Source organism: Ambystoma mexicanum, chromosome 3p (assembly GCF_040938575.1).
Source record: "Ambystoma mexicanum isolate Mex_15411 chromosome 3p, UKY_AmexF1_1, whole genome shotgun sequence".
NCBI lineage: Eukaryota > Metazoa > Chordata > Amphibia > Caudata > Ambystomatidae > Ambystoma > Ambystoma mexicanum.
In genome coordinates this window covers 890,923,721-890,950,894 of record NC_090925.1, presented here as the reverse complement: position 1 = coordinate 890,950,894, position 27,174 = coordinate 890,923,721, and the positions used below count along the sequence as shown (strand labels likewise).

Below are 27,174 nucleotides of genomic sequence, written 5' to 3'. Positions count from 1 at the left end.
AGTGTTACCGCTTGGTGGGCTTGCGGGCCCATTCTACCAGGGGTATGGCTGCATCTACTGCCCTGCAGAGGGGTATTCCTATTCGCAACATCTGTGATGCAGCCACCTGGTCTTCAGTACATACATTTGTACGTCACTATTCCCTCGATTCCATCCGAGGACAGGATCTGGCCTTTGGCAAGGCGGTCCTTTGCTCTGCTATTTGATTGGCAATTCTAAATTTTAATTCTAAATTCTTTCCCTCCTCCTTGCTCTGGAACTGCTTTGGGAGTCTGTCATAGATATGGAATACGTCGGAGGACCCATTCCCCTCGAAGAACAAGTTACTTTCTTACCTGGTAACGTTCTTTCGATGGGATGGTCCGACGACGTATTCCATATCGCTCCCTCCCTACCTTCCCCGCTGCAGAATTTCTTATGCGATTGCAGCTTACGTTCCGCAAGGCTTTGTGTCTGACTGGCAGTAAACTAATGTCACACGTTCTGGGGGAAAAAACTACAACGGAGGCTACGGGCGTCGTGCATCCTACTTATCACATCGGATGACGGCGGACGTCGGAGGAGGTCCTCGGCGACGGTGCATCAACGTCATCGACGCAGGACGCAGACGCCGAACAAAGTTTACGAAGCAGCACAGCTGTGGTGATTATCTGTCATAGATATGGAATACGTCGTTGGACCATCCCATCGAAAGAACGTTACCAGGTCAGAAAGTAACTTGTTCTTCCCTCAAATAATACAAATACAAAATACACATTTTAGGAACAAATAGGTTACTACGAAGGCTGCAGATGAATCCATGAAAAATTTGCATAATTTCCTGCCCTTTACTTACGCATTTTAGGCCCTTGTCATTGTTTCTAATGTGACCATAAAATATTAATATTCAACTGTTAAAGGAGCAAAATGTGCCAAATATTTAGCATTTTGACTTCTGTGTATGTATCAAAGAACAAGCTTGTATTCACCATCCTTAGATCTTTACTAATAGTCATAAACACTGAATAGCCCCACCTATCGCCTTCCTCTTGGAAAATGATTACTACAAATGTAACTCTCAAAAACAATGCAAAAATTTGGATAAAAGCCTATTCATTGTGTTGTTTTATAGGCCTTTTGTCATTATTTTACAACGTTCTTCCTGTGAAATCACAGCCAGGATCCAGTGGCCTAGCAACATTCACAAACTTATATTTTAAGTAGTTTATTTTTGAACTTTTACAGTGCCAAAACAATTATATAATAATATAAATGGTGAAGTCATAAGCATCAACTAAAAAGTGTCAGGAGATCTCTAATGGATGACAAATAGAAAATTGCAGGGTGGCTCAGAGTTCACAATGGGTCTCCAGCCTTCAGTGGTTCCTCCCGGGGTAACTATAGTGCACAAAGGTTTTTAACCTAAAGTCTGATTTCCCAGTGCTTTGGGCTTGCCTTTCCCTAGGTTCCGTGATGGTGCAATGTGAGAAACCTGAAGATGTCTCCTTAGCTAGTCCCCGGGGATCTGTCATCCAGGTGGCTAGGACACCGCTATCACTATTGGATCCAGTTCCTGGGGACGGACCAGTGAGTGAGGATCATGTGGATTGGGGGGGGGGGGGGTCCTTGGGGAGTGGGACACGAACGGACGGGCGAGACGCGGTAGCCACCTCCTTTCAACACCTTTTACCCCATCCTACCACGTAGGATATTCCGAAACACTGTCTCCCTTTTTTCCACATGAATACTTTCACACAACACGAAAGACAACAGACCAACGCCAGAGAAGTTTACTTGATGTGTCCCAATACCAGAGTCCAGCAAAGTCAGGCAATAGACCAGAATCGCACACACCTGATAGCCCTTTCCCTTCTCCACAGGGATTAAAGGTGGAGCACAAGATCACAATACGAGCAAGGCAGACCGCACGATGTAAGAGCTAACTCAGCACGATAGTTCAAGAGGAGGAGAAAGACGGCGCAGACCGAGAGGATGACAAGGAGAGAGTCGACCTTGCCCTTTCCGGCCAAGGCACGTGAAACCTCCGCAGAGGGAATAAGTCTGCGAACAATAGCCGTGTGTTGCAGCAGATGTCAACGGTACACGAGACCCTCTTTGCTGATTTCAAAGCCGGGGAGAGACGCTTGTCTCTGTGGTACCAACATTGACTCCAAGGAGAAAGCAAGCCAAGCGGTTCATCACAGCCGGTTAGTCGAGGGGAATTGCAATAAGAAACCAAACTGTGTTGAACGAAAAGTAGCCAAAGGCTAAATTGATACGAATAACGAAGGAGGGGGAAAACCAGTGACAGAGGAGTCTGGCACCACGTGTGTGCTCACTCAGGAAACTCTGGGTGATTAACCACCGGTAAAGACTACTGTAACCAGGAGGTCTTGGGAAAAGGCGAAGAAAGGTCAAAGTGGTCATACAGGGGTCTTGTCAAATCCTCTGTACTGTTGAAAGTCTTTGACCTGCAGATGATTGCAAAAGCCAAGGCAAGTGAATCCCACATGGTGAAAATTAGTACATGAACTGTATGTCGGAAAAGTCGACGAGAGTGAACCCTGCAGAGGGAAACCGACAACGAGGGCCAAAGCCCGAAAACCTGTTTAAAAAGATATTAAGATTTGTGAAAGCAAGAAGTATTGCCAGACAAGGGGAAGGAAAGTGCCCCCCCTTGTCAATTGGGATCCAAGCCCGGACGAGGGAGATCCAGGGGTGGAAAGCTATCATCCAAAATTCACTGAGAAGGGAAACGTCTTGTGAATTTGTTGAATACAATTTTTGAGGGGTCTGCGCCCAGAAAGGGGGGGGGTCCCAGATGTGAGGCCATCACCCAAAGTGTTCGTAGAACAGAACTTTTGCGTTTGTTTGTTTGAGAGCATCAGGCCTCGAAGGCGAGAGACTTTTTTTGAAAAGAGACTTGACCATCGAAGAACCTGATAGCTGATACAGAACTGGGAAGGCTTGAGCGTGTGCTGTGCTCCAAAGTCCCACCTTGTCCCGTGCTAAAAACAAACATGGGGAAGGGAGACCTCAAGGCAATCACATCCTGACTTATTATTTGTACACCGTTTCCTTTATTTGAATATCCTATCCCACACTCTTTCTGTAACTAGTTGTAAGGAATTGGCAATCGTTTTTTAAAAATTTTTTTAGCATAGGCTTTTTGCTTTAACAAGACGCCACAAGCACTGCCTTCATTTTCATTTGATGGCCGACGCTTGCTCCCATATCAGATTTAGGTTTAGGTTAGGCGCTTTTCCACTCTGCACTTAGAGTTTAACAAACACCTTGAAGTGTGATCACTTGTCTGTCTTTACTGTTGTCACCATGAGCCCCTTACAGCAGGCAAACACTGTTGTCAGAGACAACATCTTCTCTTTCAACTCTTGATCCTGTAGGTCTGCAGTTTGTTGCCTTCTCCAGGGGGTCCTTTTGGTCGATGCTCTGAGGCAGTCTCACACTAAGAGCTCCTCAGCCTCACAGATCGGATGGATCAGGAGTCCTGATCCATCTGAGTAAGATGTTGTACTTTAGTGTATGGGATGTGGACTTAGAAGGCTGAGGGAGTAGCAAACTACTATCTAGGGTTGAAGCCCCTAATCTTGATAGGTTGCCCCTTGAGATTCCTGCTTTCCTATCCTTTCCCTGGAATCCTTCTACTGGCTTTACTTCAGCTGGCCTTATTCCTCTGTTCCGATCACCAACCTCTCTATTAGCTCTTAGTATCTCCTTTCCTGTTCTTTCTCTTTCTATAACAATATATGATCTGCCTACACCCTTTCCCACTCTTCAATGCCCCACTACTATATTAGTACCTCTACAATCTTCCTGCCCTCTTTTCTACTTTAATATTCAAGTTATTCACCCCTTTCGGCACAACCGTTAACACCCCTCCACGGTTTTACCAAGGTTCTTCGCCCCTTTATGCACTGGTCCTACTTACCCCATCTTCTTCACCCACCTTAGATAGAACATTTCTCCAGCCCACCGTTAATATCTTTGGCTACCGCTCCCTCATTCCTAACCAGCAGCTCCAGTTCTCTTGGCTTCTCAATTTGGTGCTCAGATTCGCTCTTCTAACTCCTGTGCTCTAGGGTGGTGCAGCCTTCTCAACTTATCTTCCAACCTCCTTTTCTTTGCTCCCATTCGAGATCCTCTTGCCTCTCCAGCCTTCTCCAAAACAACCCCTGCCTTTTCTCTCCAGTCTCCAGCTCCACCACCAACTGCTGGCCCTCTGACACTTGGCCCTTAGGTTTTATAGGTCATTAACCCCACCTTCTAGTCTCTCTCGTGAAAAGGAACTTGAGCGTGCCTCATCAGGCACATGGTGTAGGGATTGGCCAGTGGGCCAACCCCTGGAGTTGGCTTCCATTTCTGATTACGGACTGGCTAGTCCCTCTGCTTGAGTAGTCCTCCCTTTGATGGCCAGGCCCTAACCCTGCTTTTCGGGTAGACCCTCACGGCCTATCTGGAGGGATGAATTAAGGGAATGAGGGATTTCAGTAGAAGCGACAGGACTGTGTTTTGGGGTTGTGTAGAGCCCGATTTCCTTCATCCCATGTGGTCTCCACTTCCCAGGTGTATATAATGTGGCCCTTAGGAGGACTCTGTCCCTAGTTGTTGCCATGTGACTGTTCCCTGCCCTGAGACTGGATCGAAGGGAGGGGGACCTGGCGATTCTTCCCATACCGCCCACGTCCCATCATCTGCTAGCTTGGAGAAGAAACCGGCCCTCTTGGTATTTGTATTTATTACATTTTATATAGCGCTTTACGCCAAAGCACTTTACATTATAACAACAAGAATGCATTGGAAAATAATAAACTAGAAGCATAATTGCAAAACATGAGACAGACTATCAAAAACCGTATGTAGAATTTACCTAAGTCGAGAAATGAGCAGAAGAGCAGGGGATGGAAGTAAGGAGGAAGTCCGAACGGGGGATGAAGAAGAGGAGATTACAGGGAGGATTAGAAGGAGAAGTGGATAGGGAGAGGTTAGTAAGAGGGAAGTAGTGAGGAATGTCAGAGAGAAGTAAAACGGGAAGAAAAGAGGGTTGTCAGGACGGGGAATGGAGAAGATGAGATTTCAAGGAGGAGCGAGCGGAAAGAGGGGTAAGAGGAAATGGAGCGTATAGGAAGAGGTAGAGAGTTCACGTGTAGGGGGGCAAGGAGCTGAAAGGAACGGAAACGAGAAGGGGCACAGGGAGGCGGAGAAACAGTGAGTAGGAAGAGATTGGCTGATCAGAGGGAATGAGAGGGAGCGTAGAACGAAAGGAGAGCGGAACGGTAGGGCGGTGTGAGTTCATGGAGATGTAAAAACTAGGCAGAGGAAGTTAAATTTAAGTTGAGAATGGAATGGAAGCCAGCCAAGATAAGAAAGTGAAGAGGAAATGGAGTCGTAAGGAGTGAGAAGGCAAAGGGTATGGATGGCAGAGTGGTAGATGGATTTGAGGGGAGCAAGATGGGAGGCCAAAGAGGAGAGTAGAGCAGTAGAATAGACGAAAGAAGATGAGGGAAGAGATTAAGAGTTTGGTGGCATGGAAGGTGACGGAGGAATGGATTTTACGGACATTGAGGAGGTGATAGCGACAGGCGCGGGAGATAAGAGAAATGTGGTGGGTAAAGGAGAGGGAGGAGTCGAGGTGGAGGCCTAGATTGCGGGCAGAGATGTGGAGATTAGTAGGGGGATAGAGAATGAAAGGAGGGGGGGAAGGGGAGGTGGAGGGGGAAGCGTGTTGGAGGGAAAGAATAAAACTTAATTCTTATTGGTCATCCCACTGCAGGCCACAAAGGGGTGAGGCAGGGTATTTCTTCATAACCCATACTAGCACATTCTTGCCACTTTTATGCAGGCATAGAACAAGGAAATAATGTCCTCTAGATATCAATAGAGAAAAACAGACCTGGCACTTTAAGCATAGTCTATTAAGCCCGCAGGAAAGCGGCTGCTGAACAATACGGCACAATGTATATTTTGTACTAAAAAAGAACTCGAATTAATGTTCTGCCATCTGTTTTTATATGCAAATAGAAGCACTAACAGAACCAGATTTAATAGGTACACCGCTGGCACATCTGATCAAATAGCTCAGAACATATATAAGAGGCTCACTGGATGTATTTGGAAATTATTGAATGAAGATAAATATGTGGTTTGGCAACATTGGATGCCATTATGCTTCATCTTTCAAGTGAACACGCACAAGGGAATATCAGTGGTAAAAAAAAATGAAGTTATATGCTAACAACAAAGTACGATCTTGAAAATGCTTGCTTTTTGTGTTAGAAAATATGATTTTTGGGCAGAGGGGGTCGGGTCATATGTAAGGGAGAGGGGCTGACTTGGGGGCAAAATTCTGACACATTGAATGAGTAAGATGGGAAGTTTGAAGATTGGGACATGGAATGTCCAAGGGCTGGGGAACTATCGGAAGAGGAGGAGGATGGGGGAATACTTGAAGAGGCAGGGGATACAGGTGGCCCTGTTGCAGGAGACACATGCGAATGTGGAAGTGTTGGGGAAGTTGGAGAAACAGTGGGGGGGTCAGATACGGGGCACAATGTACTCCACTCAGGCGAGGGGGGTTCTTATCTGGGTGGCGAGGGGGGTGCCGCTGAGACTGGAGCAGGGGATGGTGGATGGGGGGTGTAGGACGGTCCTGGTACGCGGTACATGGGAGAATAGGTCACTATGTTTGGTTAACTCATATGCGCCCAATGTCGGTGTTGCGTATGATGGGAGCCTATAGGGGGGAGACTTTAATTGTCATTTGGATGAGCGGCTCGACGGGCAAGGTACAAGGGGGGACCAAAGAAGTGTATGGCGGGGTCATTACGGGAGGTAATGCGCAAACTGGATCTGGTGGAACTCTGGAGGGAGAAACATGGGGAGGAAAGGGGTTTCTCTTATTACTCGAGTGTACATGGTTCCTACTCGCGCTTAGATTATATGGTAGTAGGAAGGGAATATTGTCATTATTTTGGGGAAACAACCTATTTGGGGCGCATTCTATCAGACCATTCTCCTCTGGTGATGACGTTGAGCGGGCCCAGTGAAAGCCCACCACGGCGGTGGTGGCATTTGTGGAAAGAGGCGTTACGAGATGGGGTGTTTGTGGCAGAGCTTGGAGAGGAGATTGTGCTGTATTTTGAATTAAACGAGGGCACGGTGGGCACTAGGGGGATGTTATGGGACACCTTTAGGGCGACCATTAGGGGGAAATGCTTGGCCATGATAGTCGGGATGAGGAAACGCCTCTTAGAGACGCTACAGCGGACAGAGGCCCAGGTAGCGGGACTGGATAGGGATGCAGCGGATTGGGCAGAGGTGGGGGAAACCCTGGCGCGAGCATTGGAGCTCCACCAGAAGACCTTGGCAGAGCTGTCACACTTTGATGATAACGGACGGGATGTGAGGCTCCACGGGGAGGGGGATAAGGCCGGCAAGCTTTTAGCATGGTTCATTAGTAGGGAGAGCCCGAGCTGCGTCGTAACTTGGGTCCGATCTAACGACGGAGGGATAGTTGGGACGCAAAGGGAGATCAATGCGGCCTTTGTGGCATACTATAAGGGGCTCTATAAGAGTGAGAGGGGATATGTAGAGGTGGAGGTGGAGGACCTCATGGAGATGCTCCAGTTGCCGAAGGTGGTTGAGGATAGTCGGGAGGAGTTGGAGGCCCCCATAGGGGAGGAGGATATTCGATGGGCGATACGCACTATGAGAAGGGGCACAGCGCCGGGCTCCCGGTGGATTTCTATCGGAGAACTCCGATCTTCTTGTCCCGCAGCTACAGAGGGTATATGAGAAGGTGTTCCAGGGTGGGGGTGTCTCCCAGAATCGATGAGGGAAGCAGTGATCACGGTGATCCTAAAAGAGGGGAAGGATCCGAGGGATTGCACGGCATATCGGCCCAGCTCGCTTTTAAATATAGACGGGAAAATCCTGGGGAAGATTTTGGCGGCCAGGTTGGCGGCGGTTACACCGAATTTGGTACATCCTGATCAGTGTGCATTTATAGGGGGCAGGAATACGGTGGGTAATATTTCCCAGCTACATCACGTGATGGATCGGGTGAAGTTACAAAAGTGGGACATGGCTATAGCGTCGTCTGGCGCCATGAAGGCGTTTGATTCCCTGCAGTGAAAGTGGCTATTCCGGGTGTTACGGGAGTTTGGGTTTGGGGAGAACATTTGTAGATGGCTGACCTTGCTGTATACTAAACCGCTTGCGATGGTGAAAACTAATAATTGGGTATCGGAGACATGGGAGTTGGAAAGGGGGACTAGGCAGGGGTGCGCGGCTTCCCCAATTTTGTTCGCTCTTGCTTTAGAACCACTGGCGGCGTATCTTCGGTAGGAGATGGGTGAGGCTGGAATAGAGGTGGATGGGCAGAGGCATTTTGTATCCCTATACGCGGATGACTTGTTATTGTACGTAGGGGATCCCAGGTTATTTCTCCCGGACCTTTTAGAAATACTGCGTAATTTTAGAGCTATGTCGGGGTTCCGTATAAATCCAGAGAAATCGGTTTTGTTTCCGTTGGGAGGGCTACGGGAATGTCCAGTGGAGGAACTACCAGAGCTGGGGATAAGATGGGAGACTGAATCCTTCCGATAACTGGGGGTGTGGGTGTTTCATGAAGTAGTGGACATGTTTGTACACAATACTGGGGGGGGGCACTATCCAAAATAGGGGACTCCATCCAGTTCTGGAAGGTGGCATTATGCAAAATGGTAATCCTGCCGCGGTTGCTCTATTTCTTTACGAATATACCGTACGTGGCAAAGAAGGTGTTTTTTAAAATGTTGGATGTCAAGATCAGGGAATTGACGTGGGACTCGGGGAGGAGACGGATGTCCCTGCAAACTTTGCAGAGACCGAGGGATGAGTGGGGGGGATTGGGCCTTCCGGACTACGAAAAGTACTTTGTGGCGGCACAATTACAATCGGTGCTGGTGTGGGATCAACCGGAGGCGGAACTCCTGGGAACACTGGTGGGGCCCTTCAGCGGGGGTGTAGGCCGGTGGAGCTTGTGTGGTACCCACTGGGCAATGTGGGGACGTTGGTGGTCTTTGAAGCAGTAAGGAAGACATGGAGGAAGTACGTGGGCGGTAAAGGGGTTAAGGGCCGTTATGAAAGTAATCTCCCATGGGGGGCTGACCAGAAACTCTGTCAGGCAATTGGGAGGGTGGGGATACGAAGATTAAGGGAGAAAGGATGCGAAAAGGTGGGGGACTTTTTCGAGGGAGGACAGCTCCTTACCTGCAGGGAGTGGTGTGATAAGTTTGACTTGCCACAGGGAGTTTTTCTGGCATATTGGGAGGTGGTTCGGAGGATGGCAGAGTTATGGGAGGGGATCCCTGAGGAGCCGGAATCATGCCCGGTGCTCCGAGTATTACTTGATCGGGTGGGGGGAGGGGGCGTATCTCGCGGGTATATAAGGCTCTTGGAGGGAGGACAGCAGAGAGGGAGCTGAAAGTCAAGGAGAAATGGGAAGTAGATATGGGGCGCTCGATATTGAGTGAGGAGTGGGAGCGGGTCTGGGACTTGATCCGGAAATCCTTGAGGAACGCCCGCTTCCAGCTGGTTCAATTTAACATTTTGCATAGGGTATATGTTACCCCATTGGCGCTCAAGGCGATGAACGGGGAACATCCGGGTGATTGCCCCAGATGTGGGTCAAAGGAGGCGGGGTTCTGGCATATGGTGTGGGAGTGCGGGGCAATAATAGAGTACTGGGACGAGGTGCTTAAGGGAGTGAATGAGTTATTGGGAGCGGCATCCGGAGATTTTTTTGTGGGGGAACCTACCGGTGGGGAAACGTAACAAGTTGCGGAACAGAATGGGACGGTTTCTACTTATATTGGCAAAACGCCAATTGGCGAGTGCGTGGAAGTCGCCCCTGGTTCTGACAATCCAGTTATGGAGGAAGGATGTACAAAGATGGGGCTTATCGGAGTTGACGGTTCTGCAGAATATGAAGGCGGGGGAGATAACGGTCCACTGGTCCAAATTGCTGAATGACCTTGCAAAGGATAATGACCTGCGCCCACCGTGAAGTAACATATGCAGGGGAGAAGTCGTGACGAGGGAGGGGGGGAGCTCGGAGATGGGGTAGCAGATGGATTGGCCCTAATCTCACCGAACTGTGAACATTTGTGCTGGACTGCTGTGACCACTGGAGGAAGGAGGTCTTTTACGGGATGAGGGTAGTGGGAGGGGGGGGAAGGATTAGAGAGGGGGAAGGGGATTTACTGTTAAGTTTTGACAACTTGTGGGAGGGATCGATTTGTGAGGTTGGGGAGGGAGGAGGGATAGTTGCGGAATTGTTATATTAAAATGCCAATAAAGAGTGTTTAAAAAGAAAATATTATTTTTCAATGGAGAGCTAATCCAGCTACGGAAAGGGGCTGCCCCGGGCAGAACATATCTCCTATATTTTGGCCATTTACATTTAAATAAGTGCCTGAAAAAGCTGGAAAATATCTTATTTGATGGACATGATTCTTATATCATTCTTTTTAGAAATGACGTCCATTTGGCCAGCATTTAAACTACCACTTTTCTCCCCTAGCCTAACGTCGTTCCCATTGTGGCCACTGGGCATGCCATATTCTTAGGTCGTGCCAAAGCCTCCCCAAGTCACCTGCTGTGGCCTTGCCAGTGGTCATTACATGTCAGCATGGCAGGTTTGAGCCTGGAATGCCCAAACAAGTAGTTCCAGCTCGAATCCCAATCCCAATACCATGTCTGAGGTCTTTGTGGCATAAATGGCTAGGTTGTTTGTGTGTATTTTGCACCTCTCTGGGACTACTCTGATCTTGCATATGGCCAGAAGGAGACCTAACAACCTGCAATCTGCTGCTTTTCAAATATGTGCAGTTCAGGGTCAACAGGAGGACCCAGCAAAAAGAGCCAGGCAATTATGGCTTCATTTTAGACAGTTTTCAGGACACCAAGCCAATCAGAAATATCTATCTAGCAATTAAGACAGACCATTAAAAAAGGAGCCTGCTTGTCTCCAAATATCGTCCATGGATCCTACTTAATTAGCATTTGCCTCCATAAATATGCTTATAGCTTGTACAGCACTTCTTTGAGAACGGTCTAGGTGTGTGCCTTATGAAAATGTAAACGTTCACAGATGCATAGCGTGCCACAAATCAGACTGTAATATAATGCCAACTATACATTTGTCGATTTGTATTTTAGATGTCTCGGAATGCTTATTCATAAACAATTCAAAACACAGAGAGTTAATGTAACATAGAAATCTTTCAATGGCACCAGAAGTCAAAAATAGCACCTAGTAACTGTTGATGTCAAGCTAGCCACGCTCTTCTAGGTGCAGGCCACAAATACCTCTGAGCAATTTCAATCCCTGCATCCATCGTTATAAAATCTTTCCAATTGCAACATGCAACTTTAAACAAAAGCAGCCTGATTGAACATTCACTTTGGATTAATAATGCACACATTTTGCCTCAGTTTTCCCAGCACCCCGTTGGCATGCTTATTGTGTCTCATTGAAACCAACCCTATACGAGTTGGTAAAGGCTTGTGTTCTATACTACAGTTGATGCTTTTAGTTGTTAGAATCACTTTAGCCACGTTCTGGAAGTCAGCCAGAATACATACGGGAGAGGACTGGATGATTAGGATGTGGACTTGCCTGATTTGTGAAAAGATGACATTTGCATTAAATAATATTAGCACGCTTTTTCTAAAAATTGAATGGTTTCTTAGAATATGTAAAGACAATCATCACGGACTATACATGCCCCAACTTTCTAAGAACTCTGGGCCTACTAGACACCTCCTAAGATATGCGTCAAATAGCCCCTACTATTGAAGTTTGTAACACTATGGAGTAGCCCCAGCAAGATACATTCACTCATTTTATTGCATGTATACTACCACACGTTGTATAGTATGGCACCTAAACTATAAACTATGGCACTTATTGAAATGTCTGTGGTGTTTGACAGTGACTAAACAACAGAAGTTAATTTTAGTTTGAGCCTTTTGGTGTCTATTTCGGTCAATAGATTCATGGACACATGTTGGAATCCTGTTTCTAGATTGTTTGGTGAATGCTGCTGTCGGATTGAGGCATGGGCAGCATAAATGCTCCCTGGTCTTGTCCCCTTGCAGCTGGACTTACATTTACCAAGCCTTTCGCATGTTGGACTCCGCTGAGAAAAGGAACACTGTACTGAGCCATAAAGTTTTTTGATGTCATGCATTGTCCCACATTTCTGCCATTAAATAAGCAATCTGTCCCTACCGGTAAGCAATATGCATCGGGGGGACACAGAGTCAGCTGTATAATGTTCTGACAGCAAGCTTTTATAAATGTCTCCTCGTTCAGGGCATCTTCAAGTTAGACAAAGGAGTTGCGATGACTTTTCAGATAAGATACGAAGACTATAATTCTACTTTCACATTATCTTTGCCTTGGACATATGTGTTCCTCCTATCCTGGACCCAAATCAGTTCTTGCCTCAGAAGAAATGATGTACCCTACTTCACAAAATTCAACTGCACAGTGTATTTTATTTTGTTTAGTGTTTTCGTAAGAAGACGACTTTTTCTTCGGGGTCATTTCCTCGAGGGTATTTGCCTTTGTACTGGAATTGTGTGGGTCTTTCAGGTCACATTCATTCATACACACAGAACACACAGGTCCCTTTAGAGCGATGCTGGCCGAACACGTGGCCCTCTTGAACCAGTCACGTTCCATGGTCAGGAATGGGCCAGAAAGCATACACATTGTCTCACCAAAAAGTAAATATTTTACTTCTGACTACAAGAGAAATCTTCCAAAAACATTTCTCTATTGCAAATGTAAACTATAGCATACGCTTTGAAACACATTGTGTATAGGCGCTATATAAATAAACTATCATATCATACATTTTCTAAAATTAAATATGATGAAAATCAGGTATTTGCTGAGTCCAGTCATTCTACAAGGAGCATAACAAAATTAAACGATTTTCTACATTTCTGGTATGTTTGTGTAAAGATGGTAATTTCATCTATTGTTTGGGTTCCATTGTTTTTTACGAGCATTTCCAACATCACTTTAAGATATTCATTCATATTTGATGCGTGATATCAATAAAGGTGAGGCTGAATATGTGACATCTTAACTGCTGCATTCTTTTCTTGGCGTTATTAGAGGACTTAAATGATGTTTGGCACAATGTTTCTGCATTCTTCTCTTGCTTTTTCTTTAACTCCATGTGCATTTAGCTTGCTTTTACCAAAATATTTCCACTTTCATCATTTTTTAAGGTGGACAAGAAGGGAGCAAGCCGATTTCTACAGAACAGTTTCCTCATTTGGAGTTGTCTTTGAACAGGAGAAGAAGTGTTTTGATTGGACGCAGTTTCGTGCAATTTCCCGGTTGGAGAAGAAGACTGACGAGAGCATAGAAAATTACTTTCACAGCTTTGTGGCCATGTGTAGAAATGTCTGCCGTCTCCCTCTGCGAAAAGATGATGGTGAGAAACTCAATCAAACAGACTGTAATGAAATGAGTGCTTTCTACGGTCATTAAATATTACTATACCACTATTTGCCCTTACTGTTGAACTACATAGTGATCATTTCTAGAGAATCTGAATGTTTTTTCTCACTGATTTGGCCAAAAAAATCTAAATTTCGTGGTTGAGGTTTAGAAGGGGCAGGTTGAAATGAATGTATTGGGCTCGGTATTTTCATAGATTAAAAAAAGTAGGCCTTTGATTGTCCTCATGTGTTGGCAGATACAGTTTAGTCTCTCTAAATGAATATGGGTTAACACATTTGAGCAGAGACCCATGCCAATGGGGCCACTCCAACCTGTCAATCTTCCTCAGCCTTCAGCAGTCGGAGATAGAATTTGTCCATGGAGTCTGCTTCTTAGATCATGTGCACAACCCTTTGCAGGCGGTCTGCTGAGCCACTTATTCTGGGTCTCTAATGCTCCTGATTACTTACTGCACTATATGAACTATTAGTTTGGTGTGAATTTTCATTAAGGATATTGGTTGCAAGCTAACGCAAACATTTTGATTTTTCTGAGCCATGTGTATCACTGTAGTATTAACCTCATATGTGTCTGGTAGTTGACTTACACTTTTTATGGGCTTTTATTTCTGTCAATGTTAAGAGTACTCCTAATTTGCTTCTTCTTATACATCTTGAAAGACGCAGTGACCCAGATGTTTTTCGTTCTAAGGTTTTTCTTATTTTGACAATCTCTTACTCAGAGAGGGGAATTAATTTACATTGCCGTTTTGGGAGATGGGGGTACCCAAAGATCTTACATTGTTTTACCTTCTTGGAATTCTGTTTTGAGTATATAGTTTTTTTTTCTCCATCTTCTTCAATGGTGGTATGTGTTCACTCATGTTCACATTTTTCAGGCATATGACTGAGCTTTGTTCTGTTTGGTTAAATGAGTCAGTGATTTTCATGATTTATTTATTTACTTACTTGGGAGTAGCAAAAAACGCCATCTCACACTCCCCCCTCCTGCTTAGTTGCATGAACTTTTACAGAGAAAATCTGCGACTTTTCTGCAACCCACAATTGCTTTAACTAATTCCTAGTGCAGACTTTACAATTGAAAACGCATTTGTTTGAGTTTAGATGTCTTATTGCTAAAACAATTTAATCGTTAATGATGTCAGAACATTGGAAAATCCACCTTCATACATTGGTTTTGGGCATTAACTTTCTTGAAGACAAAATAAATACATTTTCTCATTTGATTCATAATACATATTCAGTTAACTTAATACACTTAAGTCAACAGGTTACTTACATTTCTTAAGGCCAAGAAGAAAGACAGAACAAAAAACGCAATTCATTATTCAAATTGAAATGCATATAAAAATAACGATTTTGTGTCATTTAACCAATGTTTTATTAAATAACATTTCCTTAATTTCATTCCGAAACATCACAATTAATAAAATTAAACTCAATCAATCGCCATTCATATATCTACCGCAAAAGGCTTCTGTATTGATTCTCTCTGTCTTATAGAAACATTTGCTACATTTTTTTTTGCTTTAATGCCTTGACATTAGCACAGGTTGTGAATAGATGTTTCGGTGTCTCTGATAATGGTTTCTCCACACAAGCTGCAATGGTGGAAGCGTCTATCGTGTGTCCTTCTCCCATGGTCTACATGGCTTCCAGCAAGTTTTTTTTTTAAATATCTTTTTATTGGCATTTCATAAACATGTTACGGTGTTCAAGATATCAAAGACAATTACATTGCTGCTTCAACAGTTGTGGATAATTGCAGTTCAAGGTACATTCCGCCAAAGTTCATTCTGGTCACTGCTCCACTATAGGCCTGCGCCCCTCCATCCCCGCTAGGTCTGTGCTCTGATACCCTCTACACACTCTTAGACCTGCTTATAAGCAGTCAAACCCATAAAATTATAAGAACCAGAACACCCCCAAAACCTCCCTCCCCCCAAACCTGAGAGTTGCACTCTTATTTTTTATTTCATTTGGTTATACGCCCAAACCCTCGGGTATTACGGCTTAGGTTACTCTTAATCTATGACTCCCGAGCGGGAGTGAGGTGCTCAGTTAACCCCGTCCTTTAGTTATCGTTGGCACTTGTGCAGACGTAAGTGTCTTGCCCGGAGATGTTCGGAGTTACTACAGCGCCTTGTCCGCCTCTTATATGTACTTGTCTGTTAGTTTGCTGAATTTTGTCACCTTAGCAGGGTTGTATGTCTGCTTTCTCACCATAGCCGCCAGTTCATATCTAAATGTTTTTGCTAGGAGTGTCATCCGCCCGGTTTGCGGGGGGGGGCCTTAGCATTCCAGTGAATGATCAACAGTTTTCTGTCTGTGAATATAATTATGCCAATTAGTTTGCGGGTTAGGGGATCCTCATGCCATCCATCGGCATCTGCCCCCATAAGCATAGCTCCAGGTGTGAATGTGTCCTTGGCCCCATCGATGTCTCCAATCTGTCCTTGGACCTCCTGCCAGAATAGTGTGATCTTGGGGCAGTGCCAGAGTATGTGGCCCATTGAACCCAGGGAGTCGCATTCCCTCCAGCATCTGTTGGATTGTGCAATCCCCATCTGATGTAGTATTGTAGGGGTGAAGTACAACCTTTGTATGATTTTATATTGCATCCCTCTATTTTTGATGTTTGTGGATACTAGACGGATGGCTGCGAAGTATTCAAGGATATCAGTGGTCTCGATACGGGTCCCAAGGTCTTCTGACCAAGATTGTGCTAGTGAATGATTCCTCCCTATGTTCACCGGTATCGCCATTTGATAGAATGTGCGTAATTGTGGGGATGCGTTTAAGTGCTGCTCCATCTCCGCCTCGCTGGGGTCGGCGGGTGAAGGGTTTGTGCCGTGTGCCGCCGAATAGTGGTGAAGAGGGTGTGGTATGTAAGCTAGTCTCCATTGTTGAGACCCAGTTTGGTGCACGCTTCATGGAACGGTTGTAGCTGTCCTGCATCGGTTATGTCTATTACACTGAGGTTGTGCCAATATGTGTCTTTCTTGTAGTGGATTTTATGGTTATGTCCATAGGAGAGGATTGCCCAGATGCTGTACCAGGGCGGTGTGTGTCTGGTTTGGATCCCTAGTGCTGCCCTAAGCTTGTGCCATTGGGTAATAGTGGGCCCAATAATTGGGTGTTTCCTGAGAGGTTTGGGGAGCTTGCGTGGGGGGATGACCATGATCTCTATTGGGTTGAGAGGCTTCATTAGCCCAACCTACATATGCCTCCAGCTGGAATCTTCAAACGTGTCCAGCCATCGCTTGATCCAGCATACCTGAGCTGCTTGGTGGTAGGCCTTTAGGGAGGGGGCTGCTAGGCCGCCTTTTGCTTTGACGGCTTGAAGGACTTTTTAGGAGGGCTCTCGCCTTCTTCCCTCTCCAGATGAACTTGGCTATTGCTTGGTCTAATTCCTTAATTGAGTCAGGGTTCAGGGCCGCCGGGATCATCGTAGCGATATATGTGAGCTTGGGGAAAGCATTCATTTTCAGGGTGTTTATTCGACCGGTCAGGGAAAGGGTTAATGTGTCCCATCTCTTGCGTCTTGGCAAATTCCTACTATTTTCTTCGGGTAGTTTGTATTTGTATTTATTGATTTATTAAGCGCCTTATGCCAAAGTGCTGTACAATTGAACAACATAATACATAAACAATATAACAGTTGAAGCAAATACATTATGAATCAATCAACAAAATAGTGAAAAGAGCAATTAACTGAGGGGGATAGGTTGTCAAGGGGAGAGGGAGTGGATAGGAGGGGAGTGGTGAAGAATGGTAGGAGGAGGGCAGGGGGAAGGGGAGAGGGAGTGGATAGGAGGGGAGTGGCGAAGAATGGTAGGAGGAGTGAAGGGGCAGGGTGAGAAGGGGGAGATAGGGGAAAGAATAGGGAGGGGAGGGAGGAAGCAATAGGGGGTGAGGTGCTTCAGGGAGGAGAATGGAGGAGGAGAGATTTAAGGGAAGAGCAGAATGAGGTGAAGGTGGGGGTAGAGCAGATAGCAAGAGGAAGGGAGTTCCAGTGTAGAGGTGCTAGGAGTTGGAAGGAGCGGAAACGGGAGGAGGTACAGCAGGAGGGAGGTACAGTGAGAAGGAAATGGTCAGCTGACCGAAGGGAACGGGAGGGAGAGCAGAAGGAGAGAAGGGAGGAGAGATAAGGGGGAGCAAAACCATGGAGCGATTTAAAGACAAAGCAGAGAAATTGAAATTTAAGTTGGGAGTGAAAAGGAAGCCAGCCAAGGGAAGTGAGAGCGGTAGAGATGGAGTCACGGGTGGTAAGTAGACAGAGGGTACGAACAGCAGAGTGGTAGATGGATTTAAGAGGGGCAAGATGAGATGTAGGAAATCCAAAGAGTAGGGAGGAGCAGTAGAAGAGGCGGGATAAGATGAGGGAGGAGATTAAGAGTTTAGTAGTGCGGAAAGTGAGAGAAGGACTGATTTTGCGACTATTGAAGAGGTGGTAGCGACGGGTGCGGGAAGTGAGGGAAATTGCTTGGGAGAAGGAGAGAGAGGAGTCAAAGAGAACCCCTAAATTATGTGCTTGAAGAGAGATAGGAAGATTGGAGGGAGGAAAGTGATTGAATGGGGGAGGAGTGGGAGGGGGAAGAGAGTTAGAGGGAAAGAATACAACTTCGGTTTTGTCCGTGTTAAGAGAGAGAAATCGGGAAGACATCCAGTTCTTAATGGCAGTAAGGCAGGAGGAGAGTTTTTGGTGAAGGTCAGATGAGAAGGAGGAGAAAGAGAGAAAGAGTTGAGTGTCGGCATAAAAGTGGTGGGAGAAGCCAACGAGGAGATAACAGGGGCAATGAGGGAGTTGTAAAGAGAGAAGAGGAAAGGACCAAGTACCGACCCAGGAGACAGTAAAGGAGCTGGGAGAGAGGTAAGAGGATAGCCAGTTGAGGATAGAGCCTTTGAAACCAAAGGAAGAAAGAGTATGAAAGAGGATGGGATTATCGACAGTGTCAAAGGCTGCAGAGAGGTCGAGGAGAATAAGGATAGAGGATTGTTTGGCGTGGCGAGCAGAGAGAAGGGAGTTGAGAATAGAGGTGAGAGCAGTTTCTGTGGAATGTTTGGGACGGAAGCCTGATTGATAGGGTGGTAGGCGAGAGGAGTTAGTAACAAAGGATGAGAGCTGAGAGTAGGCAAGGCACTCGAGAAGCTTGGAGAGGAATGGGAGAAGAGAGATGGGTCTGAAGTTAGAGGTGAGAAGAGGATCAGCAGAAGGTTTCTTCAGGATAGGGACGATCGTAGCATGCTTGAAAGCAGAGGGAAAAGTAGCTGAGGAGAGACAAATGTTGAAGAAGGAGGTGAGGTAGGGGATAAGAAGAGGGTAAATCTTAGGGATGAGAATGGAAGGAAGAGGGTCAGATGGGGCAGAAGTGGGGTGGGCTTTGGATAGTAGGGTGGAGACTTCAGAAGGGGAGACCGGAGAGAAGATGGACATGTAGGATGAGGGAGGGAGGGGGGGGAGGAGTAGAAGTGAAGTCAGGGGGGGTGTGGATTTTTTGACGAAGGGTAAGAATCTTAGAGGAAAAGAAGTTGGCGAAATCAGAAGGGGAGAGTGTAGAATTGGAGGGATCGATCAGGAGTGGGGGAAGAGAGAAGTCGAGAGAGTGTTTGGAAGATACGGCGAGAGCGAGTGGCTTGAGATTGGAGTAGGTTAGAGAAGTAAGAGGATTTAGCCGAGGCAAGACAAGAGTCGTAGAGTGCGTGGTAAGAGAAGAGGTTTGGTTAGAAAGCAAGGGAGTTTTGAGTGAGAGTCTCTCGAGACGAGGGAGAAAGCGTCGCATGGAGAGGAGTTGAGGAGTAAGCCAAGGTTGAGAGGGTTTCCGGGTTGGGCGGAAAAGAGAAAGTGGGTAGAGTCTGTCATGGGAGGAGGAGATAGCAGAGGAGAGGGAGGATAGAGCATCATTCGCAGATGATAAGGAGAAGTCTTGGGGAGCTGGAAAGAAAGAAGAGCAAGTGTCAGTAAATCGGGAGGGGTCAAAGTTGCGGAAATCGCACCGTGAGTAGGTTGGAGGGGAGGGGTTAAGTGCGGTGGAGTGTGGGAGTGGAGAAAAGGAGAAAGAGAGTAAGGCATGATCAGAGAGTTAGATAGGAAGAGTAGAGACAGGGGAAGATGGGTAGGAAGAATTGAAGATGAGGTCCAGGGTGGAGCCAGAGAAGTGAGTGCAGGAGGGAGGAAGAGGGGAAAGGAGGTAGGAGTCAAAGATGGAGAAGAGGGGAGAGGATTGAGGGGGAGAAGGGAGATGGAGATTGAAGTCACCAAGCACGGATAGAGGAGAGGGGGAGGGAAGAGATAAGCAAGAGGAGGTGATCCAGTTCTTCATAGAAGGAAGAGAGAAGGCCAGGGGGACGTTATATGATCGGGAAAGAAATAGGGTGGGGAGAGGAGAAAGATTTGTAGAGGAATTCAAAGGTAGGGAAACAAGGGAGAGATGGTGAGGAGGAAGAGGAGAGGGCAAGGGCGCTAATGTTGTCTAAAGAGGCGCTAATATTAATGCCCAGGTATTTGATGTGGTGCATGTCGGGGCGAATAGGGCGACTCCCCCCGGGTCCCAAGGGATGTCTGGACGCAGTGGAATGACTTCTGATTTGCCCCAATTGTTTATGTAGCCCGCCATTGGGCCTACTTCTGCAAAAAGGATCGAATGTACGTGAGAGATCGGGAGCTTTTGCTTACGTAGAGCAGCAGATCATCTGCGTAAAGGGATACACAGTGTTCCTCCCACCCCTGTGTGATACCTGACCATCCCTTGTCTGCCCTAAGCTTGATCGTTATGGGTTCTATTGAAAGAGCGTATAGCAGAGGCGATAGTGGGCAGCCCTAGCGCGTTCCAGACTGTAGCGCAAAAGCCAGGGACGTGACACTGTTTGTCACTACTGCTGCCGTGGGGCCAATATAGAGCAGCCTAACAAGCTGGACCAATTATGGGGGGAAATCATATCGCGGTAGCACTCTAAAGATGAATTCCCACTGTACTTAGTCGAACGCTTACTCAGCGTCAACAGCTAGGATTGAGTCCTCTGGATCCCTTTTCCCCGCTATTAGATGAAGTAGTGTTCTGACATTTTTGCTGGAGTGCCTATTGCGTATGAATCCCGTTTGGTCTTTATGTACGATGTGAGGGAGGCTGTTTTTTATGCATTTGGCTATGCACTCCGCCAAGATCTTGGTCTTTGCATTCAAAAGTGGGATGGGCCTATAGGATTCACACACTTCAGGGTCTTGTCCCTCCTTTTGATAGTCCACTATGTTTGCCGCGAGCATGTATTGGGGGAGGCGGCCCCCGGTGGTTGCTTTGTTGAAAAATTCTTCTAACCAAGGGGCAATGTCCTCACTAAACTCTTTATAAAAATCCACAGGGATCCTGTGGGCCCAGCGGCGAGTGCGGCTATTGCGTTATTTATTTCTAATGTCGAGATGCGTGCTTCTAGCGCGAGTATGTGATCAGGAGGAATTTGTGGGATCTGTACGGAGTTGAGGAAACTGTCTGTCTTGTGTTGTGGATGTCCCCGGGGCAGTGTATAGTTCTTTGTAGAATTCTGCGAACCGCGTATTTATTGGGATGTCCCCCGTGAGCGGCTCTCCCACTTTGTCCCGAATCATGGTTATAATTTGTGTGGCCTGTCGCTGTTTTAGGGCTAGGCCCATCATTCTCAAGGGTTTGTCACTTTCTGTGTAATAAGATGGGATCAACTGGTAAACGACTTTTGGGCTCTATCCGCGGTTATCCGCCTAATGTCTGCGCGGAGCTTGTTCAGTTGGGGTTTGAGGCGTTTGTCCCGTGAGCGCTTGTGTTCCCTTTCTGTTTTTGCCAGTTCCACAGTAAAATGGGCTATTTCCTCCCCCCACGTCCTGCGCGATATGCACTGCCTCCGTAAGTAGTCTTTGAAAGTGTCCCAGCACATGTGGGTTGTGTATCCTTGGACCAGGTTCGATTCCCAGAACGGTTTGAAGTCTGTTGCGAGATGTTCCAAGAGGTCTGGGTACTGGAGCATACGTTGGTTTAATCTCCATTTGGGGGCGGAGGGGTCTGCGTGGTGTGTCTTGGAAAGTTATGCGGAGGAGAATCGGTGCGTGGTCTGAGAGGATGGTCGGGAGAATAGTGCATTCGGATACTAAGTAAGCTATGTTAGCTGAGGCGAGCCAGTAGTCTAGATGGGAATAACTGTCGTGGGGGTGAGAGTAGTGCGTGAAGTCCTGACTTTGTCCGTGGGACGCTCTCCAGAGATCGACTAAACAAAGGTTTTGCAACAGGGCCTGGAGGGTTGTTTGTTTCTGCAATGCGGCGGGGCCCCCGGGGGCCGTGCCTCAGCGGTCTGGGAAGGGGTCTAGCGTGACATTGAGATCCCCCCCAATGAGCGTAAGGTTGCAGCCCTCTTTATCTGCTATTGTATTTTGGACCTGGAAAGGGACCCGTTTATTTATAAGGATGGAGACCCCCCTTTTCCCAAGGTGAGGAGAGTGGAACGCCGAACCCACCCAGCCCCGCTGGAGTTTCCCTGATTCTGTGGCATCAAGGTGTGTTTCTTGGAGAAAAATTAGGTCCCCTTGGAGATCCTGCATGTTAGTAGTCATTCTCCTACGCTTGACTGGGTGGCCTAGACCTTGAATATTAAGTGTTATCAAGCTGACCCTTGAGGCCATGTTCAATGTATGAGGGAGACTGCGTGAATACTGCCGACCAATCGTAGATGTCTTGGTGCATAAGGGCCTGACTTTAGGGTGTGGGGTGTTGAAGCAGATTTGTGTCAAGAGCATGCAACTCATTTAGGCACCAACCTGGGCCTATGGTAACCATATATAAACAACTAACTTGAATCAAACTGTAGAGGAGGTCCCAAGCACGATTCACACTCAATTCACACTCCAACTGCCCATTTTGAAGTACCAGGAACGTTCACGCTGAAATATGACATACGATGAGCAAATAAACCAGCAGAGAGCCACAGTGGGTCTCTGTCCAGTACCTATCACACTGACAGCACCTATTTAAGTACCGACACCTAAGAAAACCTGGACAGTGAGGTACCCATTAAGAAAACCAGATCGACAAATGAGACAGAATGATGATTGCCAAAATGCAATACCTGAAGAAGCCAAGAAGATACTAAAAGAAGACGAATGGTGACGTCACAAGAACCCGGACTGACTCAATATAGAAGATATGACGATCTGTGAATGATGAACAGAGACGAAACACCATGGATAAGTGACATCCTGAATCTAAAGTGAAATAATTGATGTCAAATGTAAAACTTATGCCATGTGCATGATGAGGATATTCAGCCAGTTTACACGTGTACATATGCAAGGAACCGCAATAAGCAAGAATTCATGAGGCTTGCTTAAGCTCAGTAATGAGATGGATTGCGGCAAGCGCCACCTATACCTATCTACCTCAAAAAGAGCACTTTATACAAGTATACTTCCACTATGCACAAGAGCAGAATCAACGAAAGGTTACTAGAGGTCTCAAGAGGAGAGCTTTGCTGCAGGAAAATCGAGAATTAAGGATAACAAGAAACTCAGACGAAGGCAAATCGTGCCAAAAGGACAAGGTCGTATCAGCTTAAATAGACCCACAGTGGATACAATTAATGAAGAGAAGAACAGAGTATCCTTTTCAGAAAGGTCAAGATAAGCCGCAGATGGCTGGCAGAATTAAATCAAATACACAAATTGCATGAAGAATAAGACAATTTCACGGTGTCGAAATCACGTGACCGAGCAAGCAGAAGGGATGAAACTTTCACACCTACGCATGGACTTGTGCCATGCCCAGACGCCTTAACTTTTCCAGACCAAGAAGCAGTCTCGAGGCCAAAATACAAAGAAATAATTGACACATGACCACTGAAGTGATGATTGATTGTTGCAATAATTGGAGGGAGGCTGGGGGTGCAGACAAACTCCCTGCACCTGGCCGTCTATTCTGAATGCTGCTTAGCTAGTGGAAAAGTATGAGTGGGGTTGATGCCAACCCAATCCTAGTGGTCTAGGGTCCTATAGTTAGTAGAACCAATGGGACGTTGTACTTTTAGTGACGTCTACAGTAGCCATTTAGAAGGAAGGGCTTAGATGCCCCACCTGACACTGTTTATCCACTCCCCTCACTTGGTTACCATATACAGATATAGCACCTATATTAAAGTTACCTTCCTAAAACCAATAGAATTGCATGCCAGATTTTAAGCGTTACACATCAGTGATGACAGGTTTTTAGTATAAATGATGTGTTTTTTATTAAGTTAAGTAGAGTTGAAGCGAGAAGGAAGATTGCTGATATTCATTAAACCTGTTTTTTGTACTCGTCATTAAACAGACTCCCTTTGCCAAACTATCGAGTTGTCATTATTGATTTGATGCAAGAGTATAAATCTGCATCCCCATCCATCTAGAGGGTGCTGCTACTTATCTTAAAGTGCTGTTGGGGCACCCCCAGCTCTATGGGCCGGCTGGGGGTCCTACTGCACAAAATATTGGGAGGGTGTAACCGTTAGCCCTGTCCCAACACAGGGTTTTCTCATCCTTACACGAGGCGTTGGGGGTGGGGGGGCTTGCCTAAGTAGGCCCCACTACCCTCGTGACGCACCCGACTGCGAGTGCCTATCCCCGCTTCTTACTCCTCTCCGGGCTGCAGCCTGCCTGCGCCATCCGGGGGCGGCTACTGAAGGGTCTTGGTCTGTCAGTTTGAGTTTCCAACTAAAGCGTACATAGTGCGGTCGCTGCAATGATCCAGAGACTGTCCGTAGGTCGGGCCTGGTCTGGGCCCAGATGGTCTAATGTACTTGGGTGTCTTGGCCATTGCGTGGTTCGTCAATCTCATTTCTTAGGTCCACAGCCTTTCGGCCTCCGGCTATTCTTTTGCCACTTCCCGCTTGCCTGTGCTGCGTCTGAGTTGGGGGGGTGGGCAGATCGATGGGTTGACCTCTGGAACGCAGGCGACGGCTGGTCGAGATCTGAGGTGACTATGCACCATTCCCGGAGGAAGCGCCAAGCTGCCTCTGGGTCCTCGAAGGACTGCCATTGCTTGTCGATTTGCACACACCATGTTGCAGGGAATTTGAGATAGTGGCTGTAGTCTGTGGCCTTCATGGCCTCAAATATCTGGTTGAATTCTTTGCGTCTCCTCGACACTTCCATCGAGTAGTCGAAAAACTGGATGTCTGCTGTTCCAACTGTGATCTGGGCCGCTGCCCTGTACACTTTGAGAACCGCTAGCTTATGTTGGAAATTGAGCAGCCGCATGGTTATGGTCCGGGGCCTCTGCCCGGGCAATGGTTTCGGGACTGGGGCCCTCTGCACCCGCTCTATGGTGAGTTCCCGGGAGTTTTCTATTTTGAGAGTGTCTCCGAGGAGGGCATACATGTAATTTTCCAGCTTCACACCCTCCGCGTTTTCAGGCAGGCCCACCACTCTCAGATTGTTGCATCTGGAGCGATTTTCCTGGTCATCCAGTTTTTCACCCAGTCTCTGAATCTCTCTTATTACCCCATCTAGCTCATTGCCACGTTGGTCATTGTCCGTGGTAAGTTCAGCTTGAGCAGTTAGGCGGGCTTGAATCTTGAAAATCACGCTTTATGTCGTGCACCGTGGTATGTGTTTCCTGGGTGCGCTGTCCTATGATTTGCATTTCTGCTAGGTTAGCCTGGATCTTTGCTTGTACGTCCATTTCCCCCTTGTTTCTACTGGATATCCTCGGGAGCCTGGGTGAGGCGAGGGCCGTTGGTTCCAGAATTTATGGGGTACGGCTTTCTCTTTGCATGCCCTTGTGGGCTCCGGTGCTAGGCCAGTGGGAGGCGGGATTCAAACTGGTGGGCCATGGTGCTGCTCGAGCTTGTTCTGCTGTGCACCCGCTTGGTTTTGGACAGGAGTCTTAGTTTTGGTGTGTATTGGGCTTCCCTGTCTTGCGTGCTCCTCCAGCCTCCTTGAGGGTGCGGGGTTCTGCCACCAGGTTTAGTGTCTTGGAGCGTATCTGGTCTTGACGTTGCCTCCCCTGTTCCTTATATGTTGGCAACGGGGGCGGTCCCGGAGTGTCGAGGCGGCTTGTCTGACTTGGTTAATTTGTTGCTTAGTTGGGGTTTCGTTTGGGTCTCTGTGAGGTCCAAGCGCATATATGCGCCGCCAGGGAGGTTGGAATCTCCCTGTTTGTAATGGGGGGGAATATGGTTTGAGGCCAGGGGCCCGCCGCCGTGCAGGGGCACTCCCTGGTGAGTGAGCATCTCTTCGGGGCTGTGCTGGTGGGTCTGTGAGTTGACTTGCCCTCAATGCGCCATCTGTATGTGGGCTGGCTTGTGGAGATGTCTGGTGGGCCCGCGAGGGCCCTGGTCCGATGCGCTTCATATTGCAGGCGCCCCTCCATGTTGATTGCCTCGAGAAGGCTGGGCTTGCTGTGCTCCCCGACTGGGGGTGCGGTCCGGCGCCATGTTTGCTTGTTGTGGCAGTTGATGTGCCAGGGCCAGGGGTCAGTGAAACTGAGGTTGACAGTGGCCCCCGAGCGGGGAGGTAGGCTCGGGCGGCCCCCAGGGACACCTGCTTGGTGTCAGGCACTGATCGAGGTCCCGTAGGACTTGTGTGGCTGAGGGGAGGAGGGCGGGGTCAGGCGGACCCTTCGGGAGTGGTTGCCTGGAGGACTTGCAGATGTAGGCTATATGACCCACTGGGCTGGTATTTATTGTCGTTCTGGTATCTGCTCTTTAGGGGGGGCGCGAGTGGGTCCCGCTGCACAGGGAGGCAATTGTGCGATACTTTATGGAGATGTTCTGGTTTTGCTTCGAGGGGACCCTGGCCCCTTGGGGAGCACGCGTGCCTCTGCCACTTCTGTCCTGCGCTGGGTCCCCCCCACTCTTGTGCCCTCTTACTTGGTGTCGTGGGTCAGCCCTCTGAGGGTCTCGCAGCGCTGGCTGTCATTCCCCCGCCAGACAATATGGCGATTCCACAGAGGAGTCTCGGATGGTGGCGCCGTCTGCCCAATTGGTGCCTCGTCCCCTTCTGTGCTCCTGGTGGAAGCCGCTGGGCTTCTTCGTTTTTGCCAACGGCTACTTCTTTCCTCCGCCAGAGGGTCTCTTCAGCTGGGGTGCGCCAGTGGTGCCGGATGTGTAGTCTGTCACTCAGCGGGTGCGGGTGGGGCTCAGTGCTGTCCAAGTCAGGCCCATGTATGGACTGCCCCCAGAGTACGACTATGGCGGTCTCGCCGTCGGTTATTCTTGTGGGGTGAAATTGGCAGGCTTTAGGTGGTGCCGCGGTCCTGCGGGTAGCGGCTGTCTGATAACTTCGGTTTTCGTGGGCCCAATTTGTATGCGCTCTTTGCCCTCTGGATCCTGGACTGTTTAACTTCAGTTATCTGCCATTTATATAGACCCCAGTTTCTTAATTGCTATAACTTTTCCCGATTCCGTCCCAGTTCTGCAGGAGCTCTATCAGCCCGCGCCCATCTTGCACTGCGCACCATGGCGGTCTCCGGCTTCCAGCAAGTTTAATCTGAACTTGATATGCACCGTACCACCCTTTCTGGGTACAGGTTTACATATGGTTATGTGGTCATATATAAATGTAGATAGTTATTACATTCTTGGGAGTCGGCAAACTTAGCAGTGGCCAGTGCATGTGGGCCCCTATCCCATAAGTTAGCTTTTCTTTTCATGGTTGTG

At 47.5% G+C, this 27,174-nt stretch overlaps 1 protein-coding gene across 4 annotated transcripts in view; it reads left to right on the top strand.

Annotated features, from left to right (window-relative positions):
• CHD6 (chromodomain helicase DNA binding protein 6) overlaps nucleotides 1-27,174 on the top strand; it is a 2,307,824-nt gene that overhangs the window by 1,706,319 nt on the left and 574,331 nt on the right. For all 4 annotated transcript variants that reach the window (XM_069652122.1, XM_069652123.1, XM_069652121.1 and 1 more), the window contains exon 29: nucleotides 13,288-13,496. In XM_069652122.1, the coding sequence (XP_069508223.1) occupies nucleotides 13,288-13,496 (209 nt within the window). The remainder of the gene's footprint in view (nucleotides 1-13,287; nucleotides 13,497-27,174) is intronic.